The sequence below is a fragment of the Electrona antarctica genome (genome assembly GCF_951216825.1).
Source record: "Electrona antarctica genome assembly, chromosome: 3".
In the NCBI taxonomy this organism is placed as follows: domain Eukaryota; kingdom Metazoa; phylum Chordata; class Actinopteri; order Myctophiformes; family Myctophidae; genus Electrona; species Electrona antarctica.
Genome location: NC_136808.1, coordinates 30,245,757 through 30,270,425, shown reverse-complemented (window position 1 = coordinate 30,270,425; position 24,669 = coordinate 30,245,757). Strand labels below are relative to the sequence as shown.

At 41.0% G+C, this 24,669-nt stretch overlaps 2 protein-coding genes across 3 annotated transcripts; both read left to right on the top strand.

Annotated features, from left to right (window-relative positions):
- Window positions 1-257: 257 nt before the first annotated feature.
- On the top strand, window positions 258-12,810 carry LOC306920999 (long-chain fatty acid transport protein 2-like). Of its 2 annotated transcripts, XR_013789720.1 has the most exons (11): window positions 258-894; window positions 1,675-1,884; window positions 2,403-2,561; window positions 6,847-6,971; window positions 9,479-9,673; window positions 10,012-10,102; window positions 10,204-10,402; window positions 10,831-10,928; window positions 11,026-11,156; window positions 11,262-11,744; window positions 11,997-12,810. XR_013789720.1 is itself a non-coding variant. In XM_079498035.1 (10 exons), the coding sequence occupies exons 1-10, from the start codon at window positions 417-419 to the stop codon at window positions 11,436-11,438; spliced, it is 1,863 nt and encodes a 620-aa protein (XP_079354161.1). In that variant the 5' UTR covers window positions 258-416; the 3' UTR covers window positions 11,439-11,752. The 2 variants fall into 2 exon arrangements, 1 of the variants encoding a protein (XP_079354161.1); XM_079498035.1 differs by lacking the exon at window positions 11,997-12,810 and having other exon boundaries at window positions 11,262-11,752.
- Window positions 12,811-13,381: 571 nt separating this feature from the next.
- Window positions 13,382-21,180, top strand: LOC306921000 (long-chain fatty acid transport protein 2-like). Its single transcript, XM_079498036.1, has 10 exons — window positions 13,382-14,163; window positions 15,424-15,633; window positions 15,847-16,005; window positions 17,125-17,249; window positions 17,497-17,691; window positions 18,209-18,299; window positions 18,504-18,702; window positions 20,489-20,586; window positions 20,701-20,831; window positions 20,929-21,180. The coding sequence occupies exons 1-10, from the start codon at window positions 13,689-13,691 to the stop codon at window positions 21,100-21,102; spliced, it is 1,857 nt and encodes a 618-aa protein (XP_079354162.1). The 5' UTR covers window positions 13,382-13,688; the 3' UTR covers window positions 21,103-21,180.
- Window positions 21,181-24,669: the final 3,489 nt, after the last annotated feature.

Genomic DNA, 24,669 nt, shown 5'->3' with positions numbered 1-24,669 from the left:
TCTACCGGTAGGCCTATAGCTTCTTTTAAGCCATGTAGCCTAAACTAAGCCACTAAAGCCAGGATTTGTTTGGGCTAAATTCCTGATCTTCAGACCAAGAACATTTTAATTTTATAGGCCTTTAAATTGCCACCAGCAACATTTCTAGGCTACTCCCTCTGCTGCAGTGTAGGGCAGCGGGCAGGCTACTTTTGGGATGAGGGCAGACCTCAATAAGCAATCAACCCCCTTTTTTCTTTTTTCCCCCATTTTTAAGAAGCAATGCGTCTTTGCCTTCATGACATGTCCCTGTTCGGCGGTCCTCGGGAGTAGCTAAGGAAGGAAGGCTGTATTTTATTTTGATCGATTTAAGCATTTCACATTCTTCAAAGCCTTTCCTCTTCTGCATGAGCAAGACGAGTAGAGTGAGATAAAATATGTACAATGTCATCTCTGTCTTTTTGGCAACTTTGGTCGGCGCGTTACTTGTACTACGCGTATTTTTCCCTTATTTTTGGCCGGATATACTCTATATAGTAACCCTATTCAGATATTTTGTGCCCGTTGCAGTTCGGTGTCGGGGGAAACGTACATTTTTGGTTCTGGATCGTTTCTTGGAACAGACAGCTGCACAACCAGATAGGACTTTCATTGTTTTTGAAAATGAACTCTTTTCCTACCGGGACACCGACAGAAGGAGCAATAAAATAGCCAATGCTTTAGAGTCTCATCCACTGTTTAAAGCAGGGGATACAGTTGCACTTTTTATGGGGAACGAACCCGCGTTTTTGTTTACCTGGCTGGCCTTGGCAAAGTTAGGATCCCCCGTGGCATTTCTCAACTACAACAACCGATCAAAATCACTCCTGCACTGTATCAACTGCTCGAACGCCAAAGTGCTGATTGCAGCTCAAGGTGGGGATATATAATTTCTCTCTTTTCTTTTTCTTTTTGTCAAATGTCGTTTTTTTATAGGCCTACAATTGGTACAGTATGTCAGTATATCTTTTTTCTGTAATAAAAAACAACTCAATCCCTCCCACCCATAGAAATAAAAATCACACCCGGTGTTAAGTGAGGGGCGCATATATGTCAAACTCATGTTGTTGATTAGGTGATGTAAAGGTGTAAAACACTGCACAAACATTAAATTCTCTTTATTGTTAATGGCATTATTTTAATGTTTGTTGGGGACAAGATGATGTAAAATAAAATGTTCCCTTCAGTGTCAATTGCGTTTTTAAAACAAACATTGAACTAAAAACAAACATTAGACCTGTATATAGCCCCTCAAAAACACTTGAAATGATGATAGACACTCAACCACATCAGTGGTATCCTGTCCATTATAGGTGCTTTTACTCAAGTAACGGACAAGCCAAACCGCATCAAATTGTCTCTTTGTTTTTTAAGAAGTAATCTCTCAAGGTGAAGTGTACTATAGACATTTCATTTAGCCATTTAATTTAGCCATTGAATGTTTAAATGCAGGAAGCTCCTCCTTGTTTCCTTTGTTTTGACATAATGTTCTGTTCTACTTTAACAATGATGCTCATGAGGCTGGTAAAATTGTGATATTTAGATGTATCATGTTTGTAGGCCTATTTATGGCCGATAAGTTTACCGGGTGCACCAGTTCACTTGTGAGAATTTACCTATTGTCTCTGTTGACTACCACTGTCTGTGTGTTTGCAGAGCTCAAGGAAGCTGTAGAAGATGTGCTTCCATCCTTGAGAGAGCAGGGTGTGCACATCTTTTTGATGGATAAGAACTGCAACACACCTGGAATGGAGAGCCTCTGTGACCAAGTTGAACAGGCCTCAGATTCCCAACCCTCAAGAGCTCTCTTGTCACATATCACACCTAAAAGCCCTGCTGCCTACATTTACACCTCTGGAACTACAGGTAGGCCTATTTTAATATGGCTAAATGAGGTCAATCCTTAGAAATAGTGCCCCTAAAGGTTGAAACACTGAACCCCCCCCCCCCCCCCCCCCTTAAAGCTTTTTTTTTAAGACATTTATTCTTGTGAAATTCGACATTCTTGTGACATTGCTCTGGAATTATACCTTTACGTAGGCTGAACTGCATTCCTGCCCATTTACCTTTTTATTCACAGATGTAGCCCCGTTTGGAACCTCATCCTCCACGATAGCGCCGAGTTGATGGTGGAGGGAGAGGTTCCGATCGGAGCTAGCACAGATGAAGCTAAGATGAGGGCACAAGATAGCCCCATGGGTTAAGCGGATCCTATTAATACAGCAAGAGTATGGGGTTATGATTATGAAATTACAGAAGGAGATACACTGAAAGTGAAGAGAAATATTTTATTTAATAACCAACAGCTTTTTGTGTGGCTTTCTTAAAGGAATATAGGCCCATGCCTTCTCATTTCAAGTGTTTGTGTTCTCATTGTCCTACAGGTCTTCCTAAGGCGGCTGTAATCAACCAAAGCCGTCTAACCACATCTCTGGTGGTCCTGTCTTCTACTGGTGTCACCCGTGATGATGTCATCTACCTCAACCTGCCTCTCTACCACACAGCTGGGTTCTTCGTAGGCTTTATTGGCTCCATTGATACAGGTAATATAACCCAAGAAAACTATAGTTGAGGTAGTTACAGCAAAATAGTGTTTCAACATTAGGTGTGTCTGGAACAAAAGGGTTGTCAGATTAATTGTGGGCTCGCTCCAGCGAGCACACACTAGTTCTCTACAGTTTATTGAGGGGTGCTCCTATATACAGGTTTAATGTTTGTTTTTGGTTCAATGATCGTTTTAAAAACGCCATTGACAATGAAGGGAAAATGTACGTCATCTTGTCCCTAACACCAACATTAAATGCCATTAACAATAAAGATAATTTAATGTTTGTTTTGTCACCGTTTGTTTTACATCACCTAATCATAGCAATATGAGTTAGACTTTAATATATTGGCGCCCCTCACTTCACACAGGTGTGATTTTTATTTCTTTATTCTTCTCTAAATTCTGCCACTTTTTTTCTGCATATAACTACTTCCATACACTGTGCTAGAAATCTAGTTCAAACTTCAACATGTTCAGCTTTATTTATGCTTGTATTTTTCACACCTTGCTCCACCTATCCGACCAATATGTCTGAGTTAGTGTGTTTGTCCTAACACCTAAATACCTGTCTGTGTCCCTTTTGTGCCCATATATGGAGATCCCTTATGTCATTAGTATGCGCATACCCCTTTTTTTTCCTCCAGCTTTAATACATTTTCTACTAAACATCATATACATTGTGGGTTTTTAGTGAGCCCACGCAGTTTCTGCAGGAATTGCTTTTCTAGTTAGGGATGAGTTGTCAGGTTAATTAATGCATCACAGACTTTGTTGTGGAATGTCTAGATTTATTAAAAATCACATCTCAAATTAATTGAAATTCGAGTGGTGCCTTGCCTTTTATCATGATGATGATGTATTGACCCACATGACGTCATGGGGGGATCGGGGCATAGACACACAAAGCCATGTCAAAAATGTTACAGGTTTATAACCTTGTTCTCCCACACTACTCTCTCCGTGAGGAGGGATTGGTGCAAACTTATAAACAGACTTGAACCCATTTTGTGTACGTACATCACACAAAAGTGATGCCCTCCATGTTCCCATGGAAAGCCAAATGAAAGAACCCTTTGTCACTTTTGACCAGTAATCTGAGCAGAGCCAGGCTACCAAGACCAAACAACACTACTTTACAAAGTCTGACGTAAGTGGGCTAAAGTTCACACCACTTGAGTCTGTGGCTGTGTTGCATAAGCAAGCTCTCTTCTCACTTATTGATTAATATACAGATTTGTTGAATACTCAATTCTAACTGGTAAATCAAAGCATTCTACAGACAGACCCTTCCCACAAGAGAAAATCACGATGCGACTCATTGTGAACTTGTCAACTGCTAATGTCACTATTAAATGGCGCTTCAGTGATGAATTCATACGTTTTGGCCATTTCGGTCCCAGGGAAACACCATTTGACTTTTTTATGTGAACCACTGCTTTATTCTATAACAGCCTTGCTCGCCTTTTCCAAGTAATCTTTGGCTATAGCAGGCTCATAATTTTGATCACTTCACAAGTTTGATATGGCTGGTATGGTTATTTGCTAGTAAGGATTAACACACGTACGGCAGGATCACTAACCCTATATTTTGATTGTTTTTGTACGAGAGTAAATAAAATAAGTGACAAATGATAACTTAAAAAAAATATATATATATATATATTTTAAAAAAAACGAATCAGAGTGTGCATATTTATTATCCGACCGCATTAATTAATCCAATTTATATATCCGCAACCACCCGCAATCCACTGCAGGGAAGCACAGTGTATAGCCAATCTACAAGCTCACAACGTGTCGCTGGCTCGCTGCGACGCGTCGTGAGCTTGTAGATCGGCTATTTATAAGTTGTGTCACTCACCACTGCCGACACGTTCTCACATCACAACGAACGTCTTTTCTTTATTTAATTTTTATCCCATGATTTTGTAACCCATTTTTCACGTGTCAATTATCTACACACCCTCCGCCAACCTAGTCCCCATATATGGGGGACATGGGGAGAGCAACGGACTTGAACTCATGCTTCCTTCATGCCTGAGTGTCCAAGTTGCTCCTTTACACCTGACGGGAGTTTCCCTGGTTGGACGTAGCGCGTGGAAGGAACACGTTATTCCAACCAGTTCCTTTCCCCTCAGTCAGGCGCCCCGGCTGGCCAGGGGGACGTAGTTTAGAGACCAGGATTACTGCATGTTTTTTGTGAGAGTACCTACCCTAGGGGACACGGGGAGAACATGCAAACTCCACACAGAAAGGCCCTTTCGCCAACCCCGCCTCGGGTATGGGCACTGATGACGCGGAGGAGGAGACACGCCAGCACCCACAGCGTCCCGAGCGGGAATCGAACCCAGGACCTTCTAGCTGTGAGGCGACAGCACTCACTCACCAACTGTGCCACCGTGCCCCATGAACGTCTTTTCATGTGGCATATCCAGCCCTCACTCCCATGCAGTCCCACCGACTCCCATGCCAAACTCTTATTCCTCCCTTCAGAACGAAAATACATTGCATGGATGCAACTGGGACGTATCCTCAGTGATGTATGCCAAGGTCATCAGGGTTTTGGGTCTCGCGAACATCATACCCCTCATTCGGGTGACCCAGCCGGGGTGATCAAGTCCCGACTTACGTCCCAGTAGCTACCCTCGATCAGACCCACTAGGGAAAGACCAGGGCCACACAATCCGTTGGAACCACTCCGGAACTACTATACCGGGACTGAGAGGTACTATTCTGGCATGTGGTGGGACTAGGCTCTGTGGGTTGACTCCTGTCCGGGCGCCTCCTACGTCTCACCAGGTCCACTCCTGCTCTCACCAGGAGTACAGCTAGGACCTGTGCGTTGTACCAGACACTTCATTCAGGAGTGGTGGATTCTTGAGCCGCGATGGTTCTGCAGGCTCCACCGCTGGGCAACGGTAGCACTGCAGGCTCCACTTGCGGCTCGAATGGCCCTCCTAAAGGCCTCACCGAAGGTTTTTGGGCTTCCTCCTCACGAAGGATACAGGCTGGGGTGCTAACCCATACTGCCGTCTACATTCCGGCTGTCACCCGTCTCTCCGGTGGTCACCAGACTATACCTGGTTGTCACATAGTCTATTCCTATGAGTCACTATAAATAGAATACCTCAGAACGAAAATACATCGCATGGATGCAACTGGGACGTATCCTCAGTGATGTATCCCAAGGTCATCAGGGTTTCGGGTCTCGCGAACATCATACCCCTCACTCGGGTGACCCAGCCGGGGCGATCAAGTCCCGACTATTTTAGTTAGTTTTAATTTTCTTTCATACTCTCAGCTGCCTGTTAGCCTAGCAGCTAGCAGACTGCTGTTGTTGTGGTCCTTCCTTAGCCAATATAGGTGTCTAATTTGTGCCTGATGGAAAATATTAAAATACTACTAACGCACGCACGCCGAGATTTTGTGTGTTTTAAAAACTATAATAAGCCTATAGATTGCTATTTTTATTTCCGTTTTAAAAGCTACAATAAGCTTATTAACTTATTTCCAGCTTTATTTCACCCGTGGTTTATCCAATATTAATTTATAATATATTTTAATGAACTGCGGTTACCCACGGCAACCGCGGCTAAATCCGTGACCCGCTGGTCTCTAATATATATGATGTTTAGTAGAAAATGTATTGAAGCTGAAGGAAAAAAATAGGGTATGCGGTGCTCATATGCTAATGACGTAAGGGATCGCCATATATATTTTTGAGTGGTGCAAACCACTCCAACAACCAGCTTTGTCTGTATGTAAGTATCTATGTATGTGTGGCCCCACGCATGGTGAGCATGGTTGCTATGGTTGCTATGGTTTTTTTTTTTAGATAATGGGTAGTTAAACAACTAGTCAACTAGTAAAAAGTGTTTGTTCAATACCTGGGGGTATCTATGTCTCTCCAGTGTTCCAGTTTCAATGTTGTCTGCTATTTTGTTTTTGTGTCATCACTTCCAATTTCACTTATATCCCGATAGGATAAGATTGGTATCCTGACTTGAAAATGTTCCTGAATTGAAGATGTTCTGTTTACTGAAGAGCTAGAGAGACAGGGAGACCCCTGTTATTGAACAAATACTATAGCATTGATTGCTATCAGAAAATAGACACTTATTTTAACAAAAGAAAACCATGTAAATAGGCTTATCTTCCTTTTAGCTACAATCTTTTCTAAATAGCTTGGCATTAATAATTTATAAAAGAGAAATTACATAATGTATATTGGTACAATAATACAGCCACATTTCTTCATTTGTTTCTCTCCAACAATAAAGGCTCAACTATCCTTCTGAAGAGGAAGTTCTCTGCCTCACAATTTTGGGATGACTGCAGGAAACACAATGTGACTGTTATTCAATATATTGGAGAGGTGCTACGTTACTTGTGCAATACAACTAAGGTAAACGACAGTTTTTCTTTTAGTAAGCCAGGAAAACCAACTTGTAGCAAACAGGCTGGATTGTGTATATTTGTCACGTTAATTACCTACAATACAATTCAGACAGCTGTTGTGCCTTACAGCGCCAGGTGCATAGAAACTATCAAGATCAAAGTTACATTTTTCCTGTTGCAACTTCAACATAAACACTTTGACACAATACAGTTTTGCAAAACATCTGGCAGTGTCTTCAGTGACAATAGCAATGTGCACTCTTATTGCACATTTTTAGTACTTAATCTTTAGTACTTGCCGATACCAAGTACATATGAGTACTTTATCTTTGTTATAAACTTATTTTACCCCCTTTTTCTCATAGATTCAGATGGATCTCCGATCTACATTTGTCAGTTGTCATTTATGCTTGTAGATCGGCTGTTTTTAGCGATTTGCTGCAGTGATGGGTCAGACTTGCTCCTGTTGCATTCGTTCAGCCTAGTGTCAATAGGGAATGCAAGGCTGACGTCATGGTAGGCTGTCACGCCTACCGGCGCCATTGTGATGGCCTACAAGCCCTACATATTAGATGTGTATAAAGTTGGTGTTTGAGTGTTTAGTGCACAGTGCTAGAGCTCTTTCAGTTCGCCAAAATTGGATTTATTAAGCCTACTTGAGTAGCCTACTGTTGTGTGAAATACAACAAGTAGGCTTCTCACCATCATTTTATCAGAATAAAGATGTTTTGGTACTCGGGTCAAAGTATCGGGGCTGGTTCCGAGTAAGAGTACTTGAGGGTGGTATCGGCCCGAGTAACCGATACCAGTATCGGAACAACTCTAGTTCAAAACTAATCAAACTATATCTTTGCAAAACTCTGGCAAAGACTTTTTCCTGTTGAAGTTTCAGTGTGCAGTTATCCACTTACTCTAAAGTCTAGTCTAGAGTAAGTGGCTGTTTCTAAAGAAGGAAACAGCCACAGTCCTTAAAGCAGGGTTTAACGGATTGTGAACGAGGGACCACCACCCTAACTTAGAATCAACCTGGGGACCACTGTTGGGTTGGGGATATGGGCTAAGATTAGTGCTTTTGTAACACTTGCTATGCATCCCATGTGTATGCATCACACTGTTTCTCAACAAATGGTCCATATGACTACTAATAATGTCCAAATAATAATGACTCAACCAGACAATCTGGTGCACTTTCCCCCTCTTGAGTTTCTAACTCCCTTTTTCTGTTTTTTCTTTTACCTCTTGACTTGTAAATGACCACATGGATGGTCAACATAGGTCACCAGGTCATTCACTTCAGTTTCTCAACTAGTGGAAAGAAAATTAAACGACAAATCCTACATTACTACATACAATACCTTCACGGACCACCAGTGGTCCACGGACCACCTCTCCTGCCTTAAAGCGTTGACTTTCCCCTTTTATTCCAATGATTATAACCTGCAATTAGCCAGCCTTAGGCATACAAAGCTGCACAGAGCATTCCCTCATTTCCCTGCTTTTATGTGACAGTCAAAATGATGGATATCTGTATGGATATGCTTTGATTTGTAAACCTTTATCTAAGCAGAAACATAGCCACTGCACAGAAACATGGCCACTGCGCGCTTACCAAAGATGGTGTCATCTTGAGTTACATGACAGTTACTGAAGCACAAGTACAGTACAGCAGTAGTGAGCGAGTGCACTGCACAAACCTCAGTGCTAATTACCGGTAACTCCATGAGTCTAAGGAAATGGACCAGAGGGGGTCCATTTGTACGCTATCTGCGTTGGCACAGATAATTTTACTGTGTACATCTCCTCAGCATATCGTAGTTGTGTGACAGAAATGGAAATCGTTAAAGATTTGACTTTTGCATCATGATGACTGACAGGCTGTGACAGCCAAGGCGTGGTTAACAGTAGTGTAAATATTCTGTCTATGGCCATTGAAACACTATCTGACTCCATCAGGCGGAGTTACGTCTTGGCACACCGCATGACTCTTACCAGTCGGAGGCAGTTTGTATTCTCTAGGAATAGATTCTGGCCTTTACATGGCATCTGACATAAGAAGTGACTTGTGAAGTGCATGTACCAGTAGTACCACTGGATAGTCACCGGTGTGATTATTTACAGGCAACTCCTGCGATCTTATATTTTATATACAGTACAGTGATGCCAATAATCTTGTACAGAACCGTGTGTGTTCAAAGTACTAGCCTACTACTGCACTCTTTTCATCACACTTTCCAGCCAGCCACTTGAAAGCTATTACAGATTTTCTTTTAGCCCCATGACAATAAAAGGGTTAGGGTTACCCTGTCCTTGCTTTTAACATTCTATATTTCAATTCTCCACTTCTTTGATGTACAGTTAATGTAATACTTTGATGTAATACAGTTAATGTAATGTGTAATGTAACGTTAACATTATATTTAAATTACTCAGAAATGCAATGATAATAATAATTCACTTAATATTTTTTTAACTGAATATTTTCCTTTTTTTTTTAAACGGAACATGTCAATACAGAGAGAAAATGACAAGGACCATAAAGTAAGACTTGCTGTTGGCAATGGTCTGAGAGCAGAGATATGGAGAGAGTTTCTCAGACGCTTTGGAAAAATTGAGATCCGAGAGTTTTATGGGTCCACCGAGGGAAACCTGGCATTTGTCAATTACACAGGGAAAATTGGAGCTATTGGACGTGACAACTTTATATTCAAGGTAAGATTAATCTTGCCAAACGTTTATGCGTTTATTATGAACTTTAAAAAGTTGAAACGTGATTTGCTATAATAGCAGTTCAAAGCTTTTTTTCTGTTTTCTTTTTTTTCCTTACAGGATGCGTTAATTCAAACCAAACATGACCATTTAATAGAAATACCTATTTGCAGCATTGACAGATATTTTGTTTATTTAACTGGACAATTTTGTATAAATCAGACAAATTGAACTGTAGCCTATGAACAAAATGTGAAAAACGGGCTTCATTCTCTTGTTCAGGTAAAGTGGTATTGAATACATAAAGATGTATTGATGATATCCTATTTTATCTTACATAGAGGCTGTTTCCCTACACTCTGATTGAATATGACACCGAAAGAGATGAACCGATTAGAGACGTAAATGGTCTTTGTATAGAGTCACCAAAAGGTGAGAGAAACTTCCTCTTCTGTGATCTTCTCATAATCCTCTCGAATATGTATAGAAATAAGTTAATTTATCAAACATCTCTATTGGGCTTTTTCCTGAAGGTGAGACAGGCCTGTTTGTGGTGAAGATCACACACATCGCTCCTTTTGTTGGCTATGCTAACAACGAAAAGCAAACGGAGAAGAAAAGACTGCAAAATGTACTCAAGAAAGGAGATGTGTACTTCAACAGTGGAGACTTGCTGAGGATTGACAAAGAAGGCTTTCTTTACTTCCAGGACCGTGTAGGGGACACCTTTAGGTACATAACCCTTGTTTGCAGCTAAATCCCATTGTGCTATAGCTATACAGTCATAAAATATGGTATAGGTCTATACTGTACTTAGCTGCATGCAGTTCTAGAACTAGAAAGATTGCACTTAGTTGAGTGCATAACCCCCAACCATCACTATGCAATTGTCAAGATGTGCCATTCCCACCACAGATTATCATTTAATTGTGAAATACATAACCCCTAAGGCTTTTTCCAACCAAAACCTCTTTTGGGTAGCCTACTGGCCATTCGCTCGATCATTCCCTGCCAATTTATTCTCAAGTAATTTGGCTAACAGACATACGTTGGCCTTGATTCTGACCTTTGACTTGATGGGTGAGTGAGCTAATTAATGAGTAACGTGCATGTGATTGAATGAATAATACCGTGAGTTAGTCAATATTTTAATCCCATAGGTGGAAAGGTGAGAATGTTGCCACGACTGAAGTGGCTGACATCCTTACCATTGCTGATGGTGTCAAAGAGGCCAATGTCTATGGTGTACAAGTACCAGGTAATAGACTATGTTTGTATATAGAGGTACTTTTGATTTAAATTATGTCTTGAAGGTTTGTTTTGCCTTGGGTTTTATCATGTCTTTATCTGTCCAGGCCATGAAGGGAGGATAGGAATGGCTGCTGTCATGATGAAAGAAGATGTCCAGTTTGACGGAGTCAAAGTATACAGTCATGTGGCCAGCTACCTACCTTCATATGCCCAGCCTCGTTTCATAAGAATACAGGTAAACAAAAAAAAATATATATATTCAATAACATACCTTCCTCTGCATGTTTTCTGTGCATAACCATTAGACTTTACCCGAATGTTTTCCTTCCTTCCCTCTTAGAATGCAGTGGAAGTGACGGGAACATTCAAACAATTGAAAGTCAAGTTAGTGGAGGAGGGGTTTAACCCGGACTGCATTCAAGACCGTCTGTACATTATTGATTATCTGGAGAAGAGATACGTGCCAATGACAGACCAGGTCTACAGTTCCATCATATCAGGTGGCATGAAATTATGAGTAAACTGACAAGACGAATGCTTGCAATTGACACTCGTCAAATAGTGTACAGATACATGTAGGACATCCAACTCAGGGATTGAATTTATTTTTCATGGTAATCCTGACGTGCATTTTTTTGTAATAGAAAACAATCATGTTAATACGCAGTCATGTTACATTATTGTATTCTGTTGATACTGCACATGCAATACACAATGTTAGATATGAACCCTGTGACTGTATAAATTAACTGTACAAATGTAGCAAAATGGACCCTTACTTTTGTAATTCATAACACAATGAAATTAACACTGAGGAGTAGCAGTCAACACCAGCCAATAGGGGTCAGCAGTGACAAGAGTGTGTGGGGAAATCATGGAATTGGTTTCATTTGGGAGAGGGGGACTAACCTGACTCCGCCAGATGGGGCAGCAGAGAGTACGAGGGGGGAACCCAGTGTACTCTAGTGCTGCCCCATCTGGCGGAGTCAGGTTAGGGGGGGGACTGGCAACAAAACAAAACTGCAAAACATTTAACAAAACATGTTTTGACAATGTAAAGGACCACCAGGAGTAGCAGTCAACACTGTCTCAGTCTTCTGTTAATTATAACATCTACTTTTGTTGATTTATGACAAGACCGAGCATTGTTTAAAAGCCTGGGGAATTCTGTAGAAACCCATTAAGACCTGAGGCCGATTCTAAAAATGCCTTCTAAATCAGTCTAACTTTTGGCCTCCAATGATACATATGGCTGCGTACCTCCCCATCTGAAAATGTTTAAAAAAATGCTAAATTATTCTACATTTTTCAAACTTAAAGCACCACTTTTCAACCCATCTTCATATACTAGGTCCTCACTAATAATCATGATAAAATGGCACCATTTGTTTCTACTCTGTCCGTGTCTCATAGGAGGGCTGTGGGTAGTTCAGAAACCCGGCCATAGAAACTGCAGGCTTAGTTTCTAGTCCTGAAAAGTTGCAATGTGAAAATGGAAGCCATCGTTCTCATAATAATAAAAATCAAACGTTTTTTGTAAAAAAAAATCTGCCTAACTATGATGGTGGACGGGTTTCTGAACTGCCCACAGCCCTCCTATGAGACAGACTGAGTAGAAGACAATTGTGCCATTTTATTATTAGTGAGGTGAGGACCTATTATATGAAGATAGTTTGAAAAGTGGTGAAGTGGTCCTTTTAGGATTTTTCCAAAATAGTGTCTGAGCTTGTATATGGTGAAGCTCCTCACTGCAGCGAGTCCATGTGTGTTTCAATGATTTGATACATTCCCATTCCCAGCCAATAGGGGTCAGCAGTGACAAGAGTGTGTGGGGAAATCATGGAATTGGTTTCATTTGGGAGAGGGGGACGGGACGGGACTAACCTGACTCCGCCAGATGGGGCAGCAGAGAGTACGAGGGGGGAACCCAGTGTACTCTAGTGCTGCCCCATCTGGCGGAGTCAGGTTAGGGGGGGACTGGCAACAAAACAAAACTGCAAAACATTTAACAAAACATGTTTTGACAATGTAAAGGACCACCATTTTCAACTGATCTTCATACAGTATATGGTAGCCTAATTGGTCCACTAATGCTTATAAGATGACACCACTTCTGTATATTGGTATATTGTAGAATAGAAAGCCCTATTACACTTTGCTGGATTTGTCAAAAAGGCATCCTGACATGCATGTTGTCTTATGTCTCTTAATGTTTTGGGTAAAGTCATTTGAGTTGCCGAATAAACTTGCTTTGACAATAAACTTTAGTGTTTTGAAGCCAAGGTATTTTCCTAGTGTGGTATGTTTGTAGCCTATGGAAATGTGGCAAGGAGTATGCCAGCTACAAAAATATACACGTTCCTTGTGGGATCAACACAACACTGCTATAATTATTTTGTATTTATTTCACTCTTCGTCGACCTTATTTTGAAATCCACCAAACGGGAAGTTATTCGACTGTCGACACCACTTGATGGATAATTCTCTGCTGATGGAACACTGCTACCTACTTCACTTGGTGAATAGAACTGTTTTTAATGAAATCCAAACTTTAATCATTACCTATGTGCCTCGTCTGTGTTGTGGTGGGTCTTCCGAACGGACCAGGCATTGGCTGAGCCTGTTATTGTTCTTGCGTAGCATGCACAAAGGTCGCACAGCGTTTGGACAGGTACTACTAGTTAGTTAGTAACTACCGTGCACTGTGACTGAGTGCTCCGGTTAAGGTTCGATCTGCTGTCCACGTTCATGTTGGAATACCACCAGCATGTTTATTCTATATACCATACTTGCCGGTTTGGCAATTTTGCCATTATTTTTTTACATAAGGAATCCTTATTTTTTTAAAGACCTGCGCTACGCTGTGACTGCACTTCACATCGCTATACGAGTGGCCCGCTACGCGAGAAGCAAGCCATTCTACAGCATTTTGGATTGTTTCCTTGATGAAGTGGCGAGGCATCCCGCTAAACCTTTCATTGTTTTTGAGAAGAGTAGCTATACGTACAGAGAAGCTGACCAACAAAGCAACAAAGTTGCCAGGGCTCTGTCCGAGCACGCCAACGTGAAGCAAGGTGACACTGTCGCTCTCTTCCTGGGCAATGAACCGATGTATGTATGGATCTGGCTTGCCCTGGCCAAGTTGGGATGCACAGCGGCTCTCCTAAACCACAACATCAGATCCAAATCGTTGTTGCACTGTTTTTCCTGCTGTGATGCAAAGGTGCTGGTCACTGGTGCGGGTAAGCTGATAATGATGGTCAATATATTTTCCAAAATCTGTAGAACCATTGATTGAAAATGTTATTTCACTGTAGGCCTATATAGTGTAGAAATTTAGAATGGGTACATTTCAAACGAAAGCACAAGCCAATACAATAAGTACTACTAAGACCTCCATTTTCAATTCATCAGAACATTAAAGACTACAAATATATATACACTTCTATGAAAAACTGTTATAATAATCATGAAAGTAAAATAAAGAGGAAAAACTGGCCTACAATTTACAATGTAGGCATTTAGCAGGTGTGACTCCAGAGCTACAACAGTAAGCAATTAATATTCAGTCAATATGGTTGGACCTGAAAATATACACTTTAATTATGTTATGCTACACACACAGTGTAAAACAAGAGGAGACTGGTCACTTGCTTTTTGTTTTTCTAAACCTGTTGAGAGGGTTCCAGCTAGGGGCCAGGGGGTCCTCAGAAAAAAGTAGTCAATATAGCCATATACCCATTTGACTAAATAAAGCCTGGTTTAAACAACTATACAGTCACATCACACTTGTTTTTTTTTATTGTCAGTGGCAAAGAATTCCATGTATGAATTGATCTGTATTCTACTGTGCTCTTCAAATAATTTGGCTTTGCCTTGGTAAGTGAAACCGACCTTGTGTTGCCCGTCTGGTGGCAATAGTGGTGTTATAGTTGGTCTCAAGGTATTACAGAATACTAACAGCAGTGTTGGCTTTTATTTTGTTCATGAGATATATATTTTAAAGTAGCCTATTTTACAATTACAATGAATTCATCAAGGCAGACTGAAACTTTCAAACAAAAGAAAAACATTTTTCTTCTCACAGTTTAAACTAGATGAAAAAAGAATCCAGGGTTCAAATTAAGTTGTGCAACACATCACATTAATTATAAACCAGTTCAACTTATTATTTACAAAGTTTACAAACCTTAACCAGGATTCATTGAATCAATGTTGGTGCAACCCTACCTCAATCTCATAAAAAGGTAATCTAGATAGTCTAATCAAATCAAACTTTATTTGTACATTTCTAACGACCAAGGTCGAACCAAAGTGCTTCATATCACAGAGCAAAATATACATAGAGGCAAAAAAGAGAAGAGGATAAGAAGACATAGAAAAGCAAAAAGGAAGGAATAGCAATAGAACATGTCAAAACAAAGAAACATATAAAACAACATATCAACATATATGACCTGGGCTACCCAAACCTAAACGTTCCCCCTCTCTTTAACTTTCAGAGCTGCGGGGTGCAGTGGAGGAGGTGTTGCCCACCTTACAGGAGCAGGGTGTCTGTGTCTTTATTCTCACTGAGGATTGTGATACGGAGGGCATAGAGAGTCTGTCTGACAAGATCCAGCAGGCCTCTGACCAGCCTTTATCCCCTCAGCTCAGGTCAAATGTTGGCATGAAAAGTGCTGCACTGTATATCTACACTTCAGGCACCACTGGTAAGCCAGCCATGCTCCTCCTGTGACATCTTGCTGCACTTCTGATTTCCATAGATTTGAATGGTAATGAGCTTTTGTACAGTATACCTGTATCGGTGACAACTCATTAGCGTTAACTGTATTCTGCCGTACTTATACCTTCACCCATACCTGTATATGCTTCACCTTTACTGTGGTGCCCTCAGGTTCAATAATGTTTTATCTGTCTTGTAGGTCTCCCCAAGGCTGCCGTAATTAACTATGAGAGGATATGGTTGGCAACCTTTCTCCAAGAGATTGCTGGAGTCCGTTCAGATGATACCATATATGTGTATCTGCCCCTCTACCACAGCTCTGGCTTTCTCATGGGGCTCTGCGGAGCCATACAACAAGGTACAGCATCTAGAACACATACAGTGGATGGCATCCATAGGTCCATAAGTAATAAACATTTTCCGTGAATTACGCATTTAGGAGCTTCCACTATGCGTAAACGTTATCTTACGGCCACACAACCCACTATTCATTTTGCCGACTCCTATAGTTGCGGGTGGAGGTGTGTCTGTAGGCGTGTTGATGCGCTTTCCCTATATTTGCTATCTTATGCACACAGGTTTAGGACAATGGAAAGTGCCTCTTCAAACCACCCATAATGCGAATTCTGTTTGATAAAATAATGCGCTCCTGACTCTGAGACGGTGAGACCTGAGTTGGAGCTGCCTCGGCTTGAGTCATGTTGCACAACATTCACAGCTCAGAGGTCTCGTTCTGTCTTAATTCTCCACAAATCCACAAATTACTATAATCAACAGTGTCTTAATTGTCTAGTCAAAGAAGTTATTAGATTTAGACGAGTGAGGCTGTGTTGGAGCTACTGGACACACAACAACCCGGCCTCTGTATCAAATATAAATAAGCTATATTTCAAGGCAGCAACGTGTGTCACTCTTCCATGGCCATGGGCCATAGTGTAAATCACTGGGCATAATGTTAAATGGATAATGGATCTCTTAAAGGCAATGGCAGGTGGCACGGTGATTGGTTTAATCATTGTAACGCCCAAACCACACCTATGCATAATGTAATGGGTAATAGAGGTGTTTTAGGGACTTAGGCTGTGGCACAAGATAACACATTTTACGGGGCCACACCTCTCACACAATACTAAATCCCCAAATTAAGGAAAAAGGGCCCCTGTCGCAAGATGGAGCCCATAATATATAAAATGTAGAATGTATCTCACATTTATGAATCCATTCATTCTACCCACATGGTAAAGTTTTGATGGTTTCGCAATCACATGCCATTGTTGAGATTGAGTACATCATTTTGGGTTCAATAAAGGGCGTTTTTTTCTTTTAATTAAAGGGCGTGTTTTTCTTTTAATTAAAAAGTTAAAAACTTATTCTAAACTCTTACTGTTATTAGTGAAATGAGTGCAGGCAGTATTTACCTACAGTTTTAAAGCATAATATACTGGTGAAATAGGCTCATTTATCCCTTTATTTCTAGGAACCACTATTGTTTTGAGACGTAAATTCTCTGCCTCCCAATTCTGGGATGACTGTAGGAAGTACAATGTGACTGTGATCCAGTACATAGGAGAGATTATGCGCTACCTCTGCAATACACCAACGGTAAACTACTTCTTTGCCTTCAATAAACTGACACATATTCATGAATAGTGTTTAGTTAGCCATAATGTGTTCTAAAACATTTTATGTATATAAAAATGCTATGGAGAGACAGCACCATATAGTACTGTACTATATAGTACTATACTAGAGTATATGTAGTATCTGTAGTGGATATTATAGAAATGTTTTACAGTTAAAGTTGATTTTCTTCTTTTGTTCTCTATGCTTCCTGTTGGACTGTGTTCAGAAAGATAATGACAGAGATCATAAAGTGAGGCTGGCTTTAGGTAATGGGCTAAGAGCTGATACCTGGGAAGAGTTTCTGCAGCGTTTTGGGAACATTCGTGTCTGTGAATGTTATGGAGCGACGGAAGGAAACGCCGGCTTTGTCAACTACATTGGAAAAGTCGGTGCTATTGGCAAGGAGCATTTCCTCCACAAAGTAAGTGAGAAGAATCACATATTCATCTGTTGTCAATTATTTTGTTCAACTTCAAATATACAGTAAAGTCCTCAGTGTTAATTAACTCTGAGAATACAGACATCTTCCTCTTCCTTGTGTTTGGGAGATTGTATGCATCGGCTTCCCTGATTGCCCAACCCGAACTGTCGGCTTAACTGATTGGCCGAGCTGCGCGTTAGCCAGTGTAAGTGACAGTGTATGGACTGCAACCGAAAGTGGGCAAAAGCAGGGGCACGGCTAGAAGGTCCCGTGATAGAATGTGATAGAAGAATGGCAGTAATGTTGGGATGGAGGATGAGAAGGAAAGCATCTTTATCAAAATAAAAAAAAGTGGGTGAGAACAGAAGGTACAGTATGGGAAGTAACAGAGGACTGGTCATCATAACATGTATGATGACCAATATTCACTACATGCATGGTCCCTAATAGGCCGGAAGGCCCGGAACCGAATGGGCCGGAAGGGCGTTGTCCATGTAATTAGTTATTTATGTTTCAGGCTGCGGTTCCATATGCCCTTATAAGGTATGACACAGAGAGAGAGGAACCCGTCAGGGACTCCAGAGGTTTCTGTATAAAAGTCCCCAGAGGTGAGATAACTTCCTACACTGTAAAATCCTATGTATTAATTTAACTCTGAGAGTGTACACATAACCAAATGGTTAATTTGTACACTCTCCCAAATTTATAAATGAACACTGAGGATTTTACTGTGTAAATTATGTTTCAAGATTGGTGCAATATGTTTGCAGCTTGTTTTGATTATTACCGTATATATTTTTTCTTATTCAAAGGAGATACTGGTTTAATGGTTTGTAAGATTGGAAGAAGCTCACCCTTCAGCGGTTATGCTAAAAACAAGAACCAGACAGAGAAGAAGAAGCTAAAGGATGTCTTCACCAAAGGAGACCTCTACTTTAACAGTGGAGACCTCTTGAAGATAGACCATGAGGGATTTGTCTACTTCCAAGACCGCATTGGAGACACCTTCCGGTCAGTGGATTATAGGCAAAATTATACTTCAATGTATGGTTGTATGGTACTACTATCACTTTGCGTCACAAATTATATTATAACACTTGTACTCAATTCATCAAGGATGAATGCAGTGGTTGTAGTTGGTCTCTCTGCTCTTCCATTGAGACATTTAGATCCACTACTGGTTGACAAGACTTATTGCATGAAAGTCAAATGGAAACAAACAACTCTCCTTCCTTAATAGTCTTTTCATTATAGCGCAACAGTTACAACTTCTACCAAGGTTCAAGGTTCAAGTTTATTTAGTGTCCCCGAAGGGCAAATTGGGTTGCAGCATAGACGTTCATTAAACAATGAGACAAGTACACATAAACAACAGTTCACATAGCAGATCATACCAAAGTACAAAGGTGCACATAACCAATAAAGTGCAGGCGTTAAAGTGCTATGCCATAGTCATAAAAGTGTGAGTGCATAGGTATTAGGCACGAGACAAATAAAGTAAGTAAAAAGTATGAAGGTAAGTACGTAAAAGTGCTTATCATAAGTTATCTCCTAGATCTACCCACAGCAGCATTTAGTGTGCAGATAGAGACAGGGACAAAGGAATGTTTGTGCCTGTTTTTGAGTGGTGTAAACCACTCCTACAACTGGCTTTTGTGTGCAGAAAAAAAATGAGCATGGTTGCTATGTTCAAAATAATTTCTGACGTAATTAAATCACACCCGGGTGAACTGGATGACTGTAGCAACCATGCTCATTTTTTCTGCACAAAAAAAGCCAGTTGTGAAATCACATCCGGGTGTGATTTCATTACGTCAGACATTACGTCAGACCACAGCTGATCATGCTATATAAAACCTTACACCACTCAGTTCACACAGGTGTGATTTTTTGTGGCACAAGGGGCTCGCAAGCGAAGGCCAGATGGGAGAAGGATGTGCTCTCCATGTAGAGGGTGAGCAGCATCAGATCGGATACACAGGGCTTTGTTAAGCACCTGTTTCTTAAAGATCTGATCTAGGCAGCCCTCTAGGGACCCAGGTTTGAATTCTGGGTAATGGGCTATCCACACCGGGCAAGCACTATAACGATAAATATATCATTATTTATAGTTATAGTGTGAACTCTGCCATGCACTATAGAGGAGGGGTTTTCAATAGGTGGTCCGTCGACCACTGACCATTGATTTAGTAATGTAGGATTTGTTGATTTTTGAGGCGCGCTAGCCCGTCCTATGCCCAGCTTTGAGTGTTTGCGTAACACAAACATTGAAGACAAAAGTGAGGACACTAATTGTGATTGGCCGGCATGATTGGGTGGGAGATGCGCCATTGGTTGAGTATGAGATGATGTATGATGATAAGAGCACCCCTCACTTCACACGGTGTGATTTTTTTAATTTTTCTTTCCATTAGTTGAGAAACCGTGAACTGAATGACCTGGTGACCTATGATGACTGTCCATGTAGCAATTTACTGACAAGTTGGAGGTCAAGAAACCGTGGGATGTACTGTATATACACATGGGAGGCATAGCGAGTGTTACAAAAGCACTAATCTTAGCCCATATCCCTACCCAACAACAGTGGTCCCCAGGTTGAAATCAGTTGAAAACCCTTGCACTAGAGTTAGAATGATTTTTAAAACTACATCTTTATACAGTTATCGTTACATAATACATATAGTTACAATGCTTGGTGTGGACGGCCCAACATTTTTATTCCTGATTGCACAATGTTCTCATTGTTAAATGATAAACTTATAAGCACAGATATATCCTCTGTCTACTGTTAGCGCAGGTGGAAAGGGGAGAATGTGGCAACAACAGAGGTCGCTGATCACCTGATCGCGGTGGATTGCATTGATGAGGCCAACGTCTATGGTGTGATGGTGCCAGGTAGTACATTTATTATTTGATTACCGGTAATTACAAGTTTGAATGGATCAAAAAAGCTGGATATCTTTACAACCTGTGTTCTATGCTCTCTGTGCTTTAACTTCAAACTGTTAGGACATGAGGGCAGAATAGGAATGGCAGCACTCAAGATGAAAGAGGGCATGGAGTTTGACAGCACAGCTACGTACCACTATGTCAAAACTTACCTTCCCAGTTATGCAAGGCCCTTCTTTATTCGCATACAGGTTAGTACTGCAGAAACTAGGTTCAAAAGTATCATATTATTCTTATATCATGCATTTCAGTCAAAGATCATACATTGTTTTTTTTGTTTTGTTTCAGGATTCAGTGGAAGTGACTGGGACGTATAAACACATGAAAGTAAAGCTAAGTGAAGAGGGCTTCAACCCAACTGTTGTTAAGGATCTGTTGTTCTACTTAGAAGACAATAAGGGTTATGTCCCTATGACTGAAGAGATATTCAACTCTATCACAGAGGGAAAGATCCGGCTGTAAATGTCTCTAGTGGCACAGTTTTGGTTCATAGTTTAATTACAGTTCAAACTGAAATTAAAGAGTGAAATACAAAATGAATTGCACAAATCACATGATTATTGTATAATTGGGATTTATTTTTCATCTTGTAGTGGAATAATTAATATTCCGTCTATAGACCTGTGTACTGTGACCATTTTAAGACAATAAAGGTTCTGCTCCCTGACGCTTTCCAGTATCATCCTCAGAGCCACTATCTATCTACCCAACTATTGTACACTCAGGGCAGAAGCCATTTGGCGAGGTTGTCAGTGCAGGGTCTAAAACGCATGTGGGGTAGTTGAGAATCATCTGGTTAGCAATTAATGGCTACTGCCAGACAGTCGAGTCACAAAGATGCAAGATGCAGATTGCAGAGTCACTTCTGAGTTTTTAAACAGCTGGTGGATGGAAAATTAAGCTTGCGAGCGGCTGCAACTTGCCGTGTCGGCCAGAAAACCGGAAACACTTTGCCGACGCTTAGCTTAGCCAATCTTGGCGACCAGTGAGCTCAAGCTGATGCCCAAGTAGTTGCCCCAGTAGAATGCTACAAATGGCCTTGATGTAACATGGGAGGACCGCATAAGAAATTTGCTTGCGTTTATGGTTAGGTTAGGGTTTGAGGTAGGTTGTCGGTCTAATGACTGTCGGACCAATAATGGTGTCGGAACTAAAGCCTGTACCCGAACAAACTGACACTCTAGAGGCCAACGAAAGGCACAGCTAAGGGGAAGTACCTACGTAGAATCACTGCAGCGTGACAACAGAGCTAGAAACACTGCAGCTAGAATCAGACCCTGACGCTGGATAGGAAGGAGTGGAGCTAGGGCAGCGATCCAGAAGTCCTGAGTGTGTGTCGGCTAGTCCGCATCATCACATCACATTGCATTGCATCTAGTGCTGCAATGTAACTTTGTTTCATTTCAGTTCATTACATTTTTAAAAAAAAATTGTATTCAAATGTCCTCTTACTTTATAATGTGTTTCTTTTGGATGTGAAAAGTAATTTGAATTGCCTTGTTGGTTAAATGTTCCATACGAATAAACTTGTTTTGCCTAAGCAACAGTGTGTTGAAGGTACAGTATTTTACTATCAGTATATGGTATGTTGTAGCCTATGTGGCAAGGAGTATGACAGCAACATGTATGTGGCTATTTCAGAAAGAACGTCAAATATAGCTGGCTTAGAAGCACAGTCTTTACATTGACACACACATTTTAACAATTTATTTCTGTCCACACAGGAAATTGCATACAAGGACATAAATAGTTCAGGTGCAGCAAAGTTACATCAACATACCGGTAATCAAGGCATAATGTCAGTCACAATACAACAAGCATGTCATGTCACCTAGCATTGCATGGGCACAAGTAGTGTATAGGCATCCTAAGTTCGAAACCCGCTCCAACAACCAGTCCGTGGGTATGTCCCAGGCTGGACCACCAGAGGAAACAATTTCCCAGTCCACTCCTGCATTGCCACCCGGTGTCATGTCGTTCTTCATAGTGTGGCTGACCCCCATGGGCCCAAAATCCACCCACTGTCGGAGGCCAGGTCCAACACCTCTCTTCCCGGTAGCTGCTAATGGGAAGAGCCACCAAGCAGCACTGACTGTCTGTATACTCCATCGGTGAGCAGTGTCTTGTAGTATGCAAGCTTGCGATCGTGTTGAAGCATACCGTCCACAGAGATTGCAAATGCATCTTAAATCTGCACCCACTACATTAACGGTGGTAGTTACAACGGAGCAGTTTAACGTCATGGTCAGGATGGACACACACAAAGTATACTTTTGAGGAAATCGACATTTAGAGACAGCAATTTTATGAATGCAAATTGTACTTCTGTGAATTCAAGTACAAGTAGTTGCAAGTAGTTGCATGTTGCAGTTGCACGGAGTTGCATGCGACCCCCCGGATATAAGGCTGGTTGTGACCAGTCTTTTCTCTTTGCAGATGAGTAAGCCTGGGACCGAGGCTAGGGCTACCCAAATCTAAACTTCCCCCTCTTTATAAACTTTCAGAGTTGTGGGGTGCTGTGGAGGAGGTGTTGCCCACCTTACAGGAGCAGGGTGTCTGTGTCTTTATTCTCACTGAGGATTGTGATACGGAGGGCATAGAAATATCCCCTCAGCTCAGGTTAAATGTTGGTGTGAAGAGTGCTGCACTGTATATCTACACTTCAGGCACCATTGGTAAGCCAGCTATGCTCCTGTGACATCTTGCTGCACTTCTGATTTCCATAGATTTTTAATCATAATTATAATACTTTTTGCTCGCAAGGCATGCTGTATTTCAAGCTATATGAAATGTATGATGTATGATGTACCATATATTTGCCATAGATGGGTATTAGGTATCAAATAAATTCTTTTAGATTTATAGTTATTTATTAGAGTTATAAAAAACGGTCCCATGTGGTTAAGTTTTGTTGAGCAATGTAACTTTCATAATCACATGGTTGTCATGGTTGAGTAAAACATTATTTGTGTTATATTGTGCTAGCAAAAACTAGCTGTCCATTCTTTCTAGGTAAAAGGTTGTATAATAATAAGGCTACTGAAGTAGCGTGTCTAATTTCCAGTGGAAGTTTATTCCACAACCACAAGTCTGTTCAAAATGGAGCCCTTGTAGATAATCTTTAGTCTAATAAACAATAACAATTTTTGAAGCATAACATGCTGGTGATAGGCATATTTATCCCTTTATTTCTAGGTTTTACAAACACAGGATATGATGCTATTATCCAAAGTGCCTTAGACTCTGCATGGTAGGGGCGTCCTCCCTGAGCCAAGTTTGCGCCTAACCGCAACACACCAGAATCAGAATCACTTTATTTGTCGTTTTCCCATGTACTTGCATACATAAAGAACATGAAATACCGTTTCCCCTGATGTTGCAATGGCTCAATCATTGAGCTGTTATGCTTTACGACCACATGTGAGAGTATAAATTACTCTAAAACATTGTAAAATAAGGTGTGCGATTGCCTCTTTCTGTAGCATGTTATTCAGAAGACTTAGAATGCCACTTCCTGTTCGTGGTGTCACTAAAGGGCCAGTTAATTATTGTTATGGAGGGGAGAATGGCTTGTGTAACGGGGTTGAGTGCGATTGGGGGACAGAGCTATATAATGCTATTTTAATGATTAATCATCTATTTATTCAAAAACTAAACATGACCAGCAATAAAGCACCGATAGATTTTTATGTGAATGGCATCATTTTTGGATTTTTGTACATTTTTTATAGTGATATCTCAAGTCCACTTTCATCGAAGGCCATTGGGGACATGAAAAAAATGACAAAATAGGGGGTGTCTACTGAAAGAAAACAAGATAATTTCTGTTTCTCATGCTTCCTTTCGAAGCACCGAGGAAGCATGAGCGTGCGTCACAGAGCGCATGTTCGGGTCTAAAAAATCCCGGAAAAGATGTGATTGGTCAGTAATCACTTGAGTGGCAGTGTGACGACTTCTGGCGTACTTCCTCTCCCAGTGTAAATTCTTCTGCCCTTCATATCAATTGCCCAAGACGTCTGTGGACGTCTT